The sequence below is a fragment of the Cervus canadensis genome, chromosome Y (genome assembly GCF_019320065.1).
Source record: "Cervus canadensis isolate Bull #8, Minnesota chromosome Y, ASM1932006v1, whole genome shotgun sequence".
Classification (NCBI taxonomy): domain Eukaryota; kingdom Metazoa; phylum Chordata; class Mammalia; order Artiodactyla; family Cervidae; genus Cervus; species Cervus canadensis.
Window position 1 is genome coordinate 6,518,524 of NC_057420.1, and position 11,020 is coordinate 6,529,543.

The 11,020-nt window shown below is 34.8% G+C and overlaps 1 protein-coding gene across 1 annotated transcript in view; it reads right to left on the reverse strand.

Annotated features, from left to right (window-relative positions):
- Positions 1–638: 638 nt before the first annotated feature.
- The window catches only part of LOC122436399 (gamma-taxilin-like), a 90,548-nt gene continuing 80,166 nt past the window's right edge, over positions 639–11,020 (reverse strand). Inside the window, exons 10-11 of the mRNA XM_043460208.1 lie at positions 3,536–3,653; positions 639–3,063 (exon numbers count right to left, since the gene is read on the reverse strand). Of these exons, the coding sequence (XP_043316143.1) occupies positions 2,743–3,063; positions 3,536–3,653 (439 nt within the window). The 3' untranslated portion in view covers positions 639–2,742. The remainder of the gene's footprint in view (positions 3,064–3,535; positions 3,654–11,020) is intronic.

An 11,020-nucleotide genomic window follows, 5' to 3' on the forward strand; every position in this document is an offset into this window, starting at 1 on the left:
TTAATCAAGTGACTTATCTGGATACTCAAGATAAATACTGGATTCCAGGTTGTTCAAACAAAAACTAAAAATTTGCTTTCTTATATAAAAATTGGATAAGCTTAATTTTTTATTATAAAAAATACAATTCTATCAACAGAAGTCTCTAAAATTCCATATACAGACATTCCTTAATAAGGGATGTCATCTTAATAATAATGTCATCTAAAACTAGAGAAAATCAAAGTGTTGGTAGATGTCACACTATAGATACTTTCTAAATATCTACTCAAAAGATGTTTTCCTTTCTTTGATTTTTTTAAAGTCTTTACTGAATTTGTTACAATATTGTTTCTCTAACCAGGGATTGAACTGGCACCAGCTGCACTGGAAGGCAAAGCCTTAACCACTACTACAAGGGAAGTCCCCTAAAACACATACTTTACAAGAAAAGAAACTAAGCTGCTAACAGAAGTTGGCTAAATAAACTGACTTCTGCTGGTCAATCAGGGAGTAGTCTCCTTCACCCCAACTTACCTAAAAGATGCAGTAATTACCTATGTTTCCAAGGGCAGAAAAATCATTTTACAGTTAGCTTTGCAGCTGATCACTGTCACATGAAGTCACATTAAGTGTAAATAATACACAGAGACTGTTATATTAGTCATCACAGATTTACTCTACCTTTAACAGAGCAGGTAAAATTCACATTTGTGAAACAGCTACAAAACGTCTTTGAAAAGCAAAGTGACAGCCTCATTAATCTTTTATCCTCAGAAAAATGTATGTTATAAAAATAGGAGTGTATTTAGCATTTTCAGTAATTTTCTATTTACAGATTGAAAGAGGTAGATATCTCTGCAGCACCTGAGAAATGTGACAGTCAAAAGATAAAAGAAAAAAAAAAAAAAAATACTGGGCTCCTAACCACAAAATGTCATCCTACACAACTAAAAATATAATGGTCAATTAAGTTATTCTACACCCTCGTTTTTTGTGTACTTTGGTATCCACTGCCACTATAGATTTTACACTCTAGAAGATTCCCTAAAATGGTAAAACAAGCACAATTTAATTACATGGCAAATTTTCATCAGCCAGTTAAAGTATTTTCAAACAAGGGTTGAAGAATCAAAGGTGGTACAGTGACAGTCAGAGGCTGTGAAGAGAAACCAAATACATCCCATAGAATTTACATTATTTTTACTATCTATATTATTTCACACAATACCTAATATACCTAGTATCCCCAAAACTGAATTAACTCCTGTCAACCATCCTGAATTCAGCCCAAGATTTACCTTACATAGAAACAAGTGCCACAAAGAAGTGTAGCAGGTAACACAACTACCTCAACCTTAAATGTCAATCAATATCTTATAAGCAGCAGGGTGCTAGTGAAATACCATCAGTCATATTACTCTTAAGAAAAATCTTAATTTCTAGCACATATCTTTATTTTCTCTCTCACAGAAGTGGGTCCAATATTTTCAGTTAGTAACCTAAGTAGTAATTTTTCAGTTCTGTCCAGCTCTTTGAGATCCCGTGGACTGTAAGCCACCAGGCTCCTCTGTCCATGGAATTCTCCAGGCAAGAATACTGGAGGGAGTAAACCTGCATCTCTTGCATCTCCTGCACTGGGAAGCAGGTTTTTTTAATGTCTAAGCCACCAGGCATACCCTGGAGAAGGAGAAGCCAAGGAGAAGCCCTTTAGTAACTAAAGGAGGTACTATAAAAAATCTGTTAAACTACTGTATTTGGCTTTGTTATTTTTGCAGATTAATAGTCAGTTTTCATATACATTCTTTGCTTTACTGTCCATACCCTTGATCATCAAGGTAAGTGATGGAAATTTTTAACTATTTCACATTACGGGCTCTTTCCTATGAGACAATTCAATTTTTAAGCCCTTTTACATCACAATGTGACAGAAACATACAAGTAAGATTATTTAGCTTTTCTACATCAAACTAATGAAGTAAAGAACAAAATTCGAACTTCAGAAATTTTCTCACTGTAAATGCGAACACCTAAATACTGATTTTTTTTCTTCAAGCATATGTTCCAATGTAAAACTAAAACAAATATTTTTTAAGTCTCATAAACTTTCAGCCTTTGTCCAGTGACTTGCCTGAATATAATGCTTTCCAAACAAACGGTATTTCATACACATATTCTGCCACAATTTTGTAGGACTGAAAATTTGCAGTTATCTCAGTTTGTCAAGTGATGAAAATGTTATCAAAAACTAATATGAATCAAACATGCTTTGCTTGTTTCATATCCCATACTGCACTTTTATTTTAACCTGACTTTTAAATGAGTTACTGGTCAAAAGTAATCATCTTTACTATTTTCTCTTTTATATTAATGAACTAGAGTTAAATTGGTATTAATTTCTACATAGAGGAGCCATTATCAGAATAATTCTCACTTTAATTCTGATAATTATATTCAAGAGGCAGGGATAAGGCAATGAGCAAATAAACAGAAGTAATTAAAAGGACAAGGTAATGAGTACATGCATTCCAATACAGGAAAAATAAGGCAAATGTATACAATAAAGGAGTAGAAAATGTATACATCAAACAATGCAGACAGCTAAGCAGTCTCCTGTATCATATAGTCCAACAGCTAAGAAAATACATATATGGTAAAAAAAAAAAAAAATTCATCACAAAAGGAATAAGAACTACTACATAAAAGTTATACACAAAATATATCTCTCAATACAGTGATCATACTTCATCTTAGTCAACAGAGTCAATGCCCAGAAGAGATCACATAAACAGGGTCATTTAAACTGCATTTTGCTTCATTTGTTCCTTTGGATTCAACCCCCAGTTTGCCTCCTAGAGATCTTTTAGAGTGGGTGATCACCTCTTTCTGAGAATCAAGAGCAGTGCAGGGCTGTATCATAGGCATTGCTGAATCTACATCTGATGCTTTTACAGAGAGCTGCTCTCTCAGGACTTGCACCTTTTCATTGAGCTCATTTCTTTCCATCTGAAGAGCTCTGTACAGCTTCTCTAGTCGTTCCAGCTTTATCTGAAAGACCTTGTACTTTTTATCACAGGCAGTTTTCTGGGAAAGAAACAGAAAATTTATGAAACCTCTATATGAAACACAAATTAGGTTACTGTGCACAAAACTAAGTAATCTGAATCAACCTGTAAACTAATTTTTATCATGTCTTAAATGTCACTACATAGCACTATTTATTTATTTTTCCATTTATTTTTATTAGTTGGAGGCTAATTACAATACATACATTGACATGAATCAGCCATGGATAGCACTGTGTTAAACAGTTATATTTATTCTCAAGTATACCACGGAACAAAGCAAGACTTAAGATACTTTACAACTGTCTGCAACACAAAGTTAACTAGTTAAGGCAAAAGTTTAAACACCTCTGTAAGACAACCTAAATTACTGCCAGAAAGAGAATGTATAAATCAAAACTGCTGTAACTTACCAAACTTATACAAGTTTTAACCTGCCTCAATACTGAAATAAGTGAGCATTTGCTATTCAGTCATGTAAACCTCCTCACCTCTTCAGCCATTTCCAGAAGTATTTTATTATTATTTTCCCATTTGGTACGCCACATTATCACTTCTTTTTCAAGTTTTTTCATTTTCTTTGTCATCTGTGAACCAACACAATTGCAAATTTAAATTCTAAACTGCCAGAGTCACCACAAAACCATTTTATAATGTTCTTCTCATCATGCAACAGGGTACTTCCATCAAGTAATTGATAACTATTTATATCTTGATAAAAGTCACTGTGATAGTTTGTCACCAGCAGAACTAACAGAAGCCCCTTTGGTGGAGCAATAAGAAACAAAGTTGAGAGTTTCACATTATGAGAAAAAGAAATATGATTTTCTCACTTTCAGAGAAGCAGAAGAATATGGAATCTTTCAATACAACACTCTCAACTCTCTTAGTTAGGAATGGAATGCAATTCATTCCTGTTGGAGGCAGCAAGAGATTCTCTCAAAGTTGTACAGGACTCTTAGAAGAACAGAGATTCTTTTTGCTGTGGTTGAGCCACTAAGCCGTGTCTGACTCTTTGTGATTCCAATATTTAAATTATTGAATCCTTAGCTTGAATCTCCTCACAAACTCATAAGACTATTTTACATTTTTTAAAGATACAATGTTTCAAAAAAAAGATACAATGTTTCAAAACAATACTACAAAATCTTAGTTTTCAGGAGTTCAGAATAAAATTTCCATATGTTAGTCATTCACCTTTGTTTCTAATATTATTTTACTATATCAGCTCTGTTCTACAGGCACTGCTAAAACTTTCAGAGATGGAAGGCACAGTATTTCCTGTATCTTTCCTTTAAAGCAAAGATGCAGCATCTGCTCTCTTTATTCCATAAAAAGCAACCAACTTAAAAACACTAGAGGACAATGAAAAACAAGGAGAATCCCAATTCTTTTTTAAAAAGAATAAATGCACAACATCACCTGTATGTGAAATTAACTCTACATATTAAAAAAAAAAAAAAAATGTACACTATGCCTGTGTTGAGGCAAGCTAAAAAGATACTGGTGAAAAATCTAGATAGTAGACGGGGGACAATGAAAACAGTCTGATCGGACATACCAATTTGCCCAACTACAGGACTTACAGAGAAAAATTCTATTCAAAACATGATAAATTAGACACCTTATGTGAAGAGGAAAATTTCAAGAGGACAAAAGATGTTTCTCAGTTCAGTTCTAACTCTGGCTCTGGCTGGGAACCAGGAGACTCAAAAATTTTGCTAACCTCTACTGTCATTACCTGTTGTTTTAATTGTACTTCTTGCTGTTTCATTTCTTCGTATTTGTGCCTTGAATCTGTGGCTTCTTTTAACAACTAGAAAAGAGAAACATTCTAGCAAAATACTAATCCTAGAAACACTAATGCTAGAAATATTCTAGCAAAATAGTAATTACACATATGCCTAAAATGTCAGAACATCAATACTGTAGTCTTTCCTTTCATTATTCTATCAAGATCTTAGGTCAATCAGTGAAACATCCTATTATATTAATTGTCAATTACCTCTATCTCAGATCTGTTAAACCCTCATTAATACCAAGGAATACAGAAATTATCTATAAACCTCTTAAGGACAAAAAGCACCTGAGAGGCACACAAAGGTTTATAAAACTCCGGGTTAAATTGTTCTGTTATAGGTGAAAATAATTAGATATCTACACCTTGAAGCGGGAAACAGAGTGAGGAATCTTGATCTTATCAAGTTCAGAAAGCTCATCTACAGCTTGACAGGTAAGAAGGGGCAGGTAGACAGGGTATGTAGTGAAGCAATGAAAACAGACTGGGTTTCTTATTATCTTTTTTAAAAAGTGGAACAGAGGAGGACATAGTGCACTATTGTTTTTAAGTAAATTTGCATATTGGGCAATGTGAAATTCAATCCTTGAATTTCTGAATTAATGTCACACAAAATGCAAATAAACCTTAATAGAGCCTTAAACCAACCAGAGACCTGATTCACATATGTACACATGTTGTTTATGTGTATGCAGACTCCTAATTTATACTCCAAACTGGAAACAGCAACTGTTTCTTCAGCTGTGTAACAGATATTGTCTATGGGTTTTATGGAAGGTCCATGGTGTAAAAAATGCATGTGTGTAAACCCTAGACTCACACTAAACATGAGCTGTTCACGTAAGGAGGAACACACAGGAATGTTCATATATATATGTCACACCATGTTTACTTTTAGGGCTCAGCCTACTTGAACAAAGTGCTAGATGAAACAGTTCACATTATTATAATCATTTCTCACTTTATTAATTTAACTTAAAAATATGTAATTTAATTTATGTATGATAAATATGAGACCTTCACTATGTTCACAATTAATGACAAGCAAAATCCAAACAGATTCAGGGAACAGTAGCTTATGATTAGGAAATAGAGAATTCTGTTAAATTTCATCAGAAAGTTATATCAGAGTAATTAAACAAATATTTACCTATTTAGAAAAAATGGAGCAGAATGTAGGAGACCCATTTTTGGTAAGGTTGGTGTGAAATTTAATTGCTCCTAGCTTTCAGGCCCAATTTTGCTGATGACTTGCTTATCTTGAACCTGCTTATCACTACCTAAAAATCAATATAATATTCTAAACAGAAAAATCAAATATGTGCAGGTCTATTCACTGAACTTGGTACAACGGTTCATTTTTTTTAATATGAAAATTTCATCAGAAATAAAAAAAATGTGTTCTAACATTTCTCAATATAAGGTGTAAAAAAGACAAATGTCTTGAATTGTAAATAGCTTACTTATTAAATTATATCCTTCTTTACGCAAAGGAAAAGGAAATTCAGTGATATCTCAAATAAGACTTACAAGTAATATGACTTGAACACACATTTTTCAAATGGCAAACCACTCCAGTACTTTTGCCTGGAAAATCCCAGGGACAGAGGAGCCTGATAGGCTACAGTCCATGGAGTTGCAAAGAGCTGGACACGACTGAGCGACTTCACATTTTTTTAGACTCATTATTAAGAATGAAACTTAGAAAGACTCCTCTTAAAAATCTGACTTGATAAAAATAAATATTAAAAATAGAAGATTTACTGCATATGCTTAAAAACTGCATCTCCAATAAACAGAATGACAAGAGGGGAAAAAAGAGAAGAAAACCTATCAATTATAAAGGTGTGAGATATCACAATCAATGAAATGTACAAACCTTATCTGGATCTGACTCAAACAATCTTATATAGTGGGAGACAGGAAAATGTGAAGCTTAAAATTTGATTAAGTTGTAAAATTTTTAGGTATGAAATGGCATTGCCTTCTGCTTCAAAAAAAAAATCTTGCCATTTCAAGATATGTTTTTAAATAGTGGAGTAGAATAATATGACATCTTGGATTTGCTTCAAAGTAGATCTTAAAAGTTATTACATGCAATGTGAATAACTTGGTGAAGTTAACTGATCAATTCCACTTTTAAGTTTCAAATTATGAATGTAAGAAAACTATTAAAAGAAAAAAAGTGGTTGAAAGATATAAAAATCTCAAAAATGTTTTCAAGTTTTATACATAAAACTATAAACTGAGATAATCTGAAATTTGATTGAAAACCGGACAAATCTCTTTTTGGTAGTAAAATAAAATTACCATTTTAACTGGACCTATTTGTTTTTAGTTATCAGTTTTAAGATGAAGCTGTTATAAGGTTTATAACACATAAAGAAGCAGGATTTTACTAGCTTAAAGCTCATTAAAGTCAAGGCATGCAGCCTTTGGAACAGACAAGGGTCACCACTATTGCAAACACCTCCATGTGAAGAGGCATGTGGGGGACTGAAGGAAATAGGATCCATTTTATCATTTTCCCCTTCATTTAACCTTTTTATTCCCTCTGAAGAGCCAGATATTTAAGCACTAAAACATTCAAAACCAATCCCATTTGGGAAATTTAGAAAATCACCAAGCAAGCTCAGGATCAAAGATGATCTGAGACACCTTAGATTAGATTTTCCTCTCAGACTGACTTCAAGCAAAGAGACATTTTAAAACAAACAAAACAACAAAGACAACAAACCTTGGTAAAGGCAATCGCATATCTAGAAATATCACACTGTAAGATTCAAATGTACAGTTAATAACAAAAATCATAAGGCATACAAAGAAATAAAGTATGGACCATTCAAAGACACAAGACCAATCAACCAAACTGTCCAAGAGGAAGACTAGATAGTAGACTCACAAAAGACTTTAAAATAACTGTAGCTAAAATGCATAAGAGGTTAAGGAATCAGATAAAGTCAAGAAACAATGCATGAGTAAAATGGAAAAAATCAACAACAGAAACCACAGAAAGGAACCAAAAGGAAAAAAGAAAAAACCCAACATCTAGAACAGAAGAGTACAATAATTAAAACAAGAAATTCACTAGAGGGATTAAAAATCTGATTTGATCAAAGATAAAAAGGATCACTGTACTTGCAGAACAACAGAAATTATCAACTCCAGGGAAATGGAATTAATATAGACTGAGGAGCAATCTAAGAGCCAAGCAATCTGTGGGATACCATCAAGTGAACCAACACATGCAGTGTGGGATACCACACAGAGAAAACAGACAGAAGTGGGCAGAAAGGTTATTTGAAGAAATAATGATGAAAAATTTCTCAAATCTCATTCCAAGATATGAATGTGCAAGCCCAACAAACTCCAAGGATGATAAATTCCTAGAGTCACACTGAAACAGTTGTAAAACTGTCCAATGCCAAATCTACCAAGTATAAAAGATCCTCATTAACATAATCAGAAAATTCCTCAGCATGAATCTTGGGAGGCCAGAAGTCAGCAGCTTTTAAAAATGCTGGAAGGGGAGACCCTCAACTGAGAACTCTACATCTATCCAAAGTGTCCTTCAATAATGAAATATTAATACACTCCATAGGGCTTCCATGGTGGCTCAGTGGTAAATAATCTGCCTGCTGATGCTGAAGACATGGGAAGATCCAACATACCATGGAACAACTAAGACAGAGTGTCACAACTAAGCCTGTGCTCTACAGCCCAAGAGTTGTAATTACCGAGTCCATACTGAAGTCTGAGTGCACTAGAGATGGTATTCCACAAGAAAAGCCACTGCAATAAGAACCCCACACACCACAACTACACCCCACTTGCTACAAGCAGAGAAAAGCTCACATAGCAACAAAGATCCAGCAAACCAAAAATAAAATAAATAAATAATAAATGAATTTTTTAAAAAGATAATAAAGAGATAATACATCTTAAAAAATAATTAGGCTCTACTGGGCACATAATAAATAAACATTAAATTTCTGTGACATTAATAAGTAAAAAGGTGCTAACAGAGCTACATACAAGAGTTTCTATATACTTTTGAAATAAATGCTAAATAGTGTTATAGCATTCAGAATGTCATATGAAATCCTCATTATAACCACAAAAATGGAACAGAACAGACTAAAAATGAATTATCTAAGGAACTTAAAATGATTTACTACAAAAAATTCAATTAACTACAAAAGAGCAGTGCAGAAAACAGAGTAAATGGTAAAAGTCAATTTTTAGGAATAATTTCTTTAAATGTACAAGAATGAAACTTCAATGAAAAACAGAAGGAGTAAAAACATGATTCAGTTGCATCTCAAGTTAAAAGGTGGTGGAAAGCCCTCATTAGAATGAAGGCCTTATGGATGATGGTGTCAAGACTTCTGGTTCAAAGTGAAAACAAAGAAGGATCCTACCTCCTCCTCCCAGTGACACAGTGAATCTACAATTACATACTGGAATCTTAGATCAGGTACCTGAATAAAGACCTGTGTCTGAAAGACAAGATCTCAAAATATGTAGATGGGGAAGTAAACGGGGCTTGGATCATGGAAAAACTCACAAAGCTTTATGGGACTGAAAAACAGTTGTTATACACATATGGACTAACCAAGCCCGGATCCACCTACCAGAGGGACAGCATACAGAAAGGCCCAGTCTGTGTTTGAAAGAGGCTTGTAAGATACTCATGGCTTTGGAGTGAGGGGCAGGCTTCTGGTTTGGCACACATGTAGAGACCTACTGAGGCAGCCTTGGGGAAGGAAGCTTGCACAAGGAACCTCTACCATGCACAAGATCACCAGTATCTCATCTCCCAGAAAAGAGACTGTCTGGCCCTCTAGTTTTTGTCACTATCACCCAGGGGATGCCCCTTAACTGCCTAGCTCTTGTGACCACTGGGGTTTGCACTTGTGGGTCCTGTGGGTTTGTTACAAACCAAGAAATACTTTCTGCTGGCTAACCTCTAACCTAAGCCACAACAAAGACACAGACACCTATGTGTAAACCATCTACACATGAAACAAGATCTGGCTTAAAGGGGCAGATTTCTAAATACAATTAAGGATCAAATATAATTGCCCTTAAGAGACCATAGAGAACCACCAGCACTATTTTCATGATCTTCCTCTACTACAGCCCAGAAAATGTCTCCGAAACCTTGACATCATGTCTGATGCACCAGCTTTTGTGGCTACCATGCTATATAGCATGGCCCTAGAGGCCAGCAGAACGTGTTCACAGGATGGTAGTAAAAAATAAACAGTTCCGATTTTCCTTTCTCTGATAATGAGTGATGTTGAGCATCTTTTCATGTTTTTGTTAGCCATCTGTATGTCTTCTTTGGAGAAAGGTCTGTTTAGTTCTTTGGCCCATTTTTTGATTGGGTCATTTATTTTTCTGGAATTGAGCTTCAAGAGTTGCTTGTATATTTTTTTTTTTTTTTAATTTTTTTATTAGTTGGAGGCTAATTACTTCACAACATTTCAGTGGGTTTTGTCATACATTGATATGAATCAGCCATAGATTTACACTTATTCCCCATCCCGAATCCCCCCCTCCCATCTCCCTCTCCACCCGATTTCCCTCTGGGTCTTCCCAGTGTACCAGGCCCAAGAGCACTTGTCTCATGCATCCCACCTGGGCTGGTGATCTGTTTCACCATAGATAGTATACATGCTGTTCTTTTGAAACATCCCACCCTCACCTTCTCCCACAGAGTTCAAAAGTCTGTTCTGTACTTCTGTGTCTCTTTTTCTGTTTTGCATATAGGGTTATCATTACCATCTTTCTAAATTCCATATATTTGTGTTAGTATGCTGTAATGTTCTTTATCTTTCTGGCTTACTTCACTCTGTATAATGGGCTCCAGTTTCATCCATCTCATTGGGACTGATTCAAATGAATTCTTTTTAACGGCTGAGTAATATTCCATGGTGTATATGTACCACAGCTTCCTTATCCATTCATCTGCTGATGGGCATCTAGGTTGCTTCCATGTCCTGGCTATTATAAACAGTGCTGCAATGAACATTTGGGTGCACGTGTCTCTTTCAGATCTGGTTTCCTCAGTGTGTATATGACCCAGCAATCCCACTTCTGGGCATACACACTGAGGAAACCTCTGCCTTTTCTAAAACCAGCTTGAACATTTGGAAGTTCATGGTTCATGTAT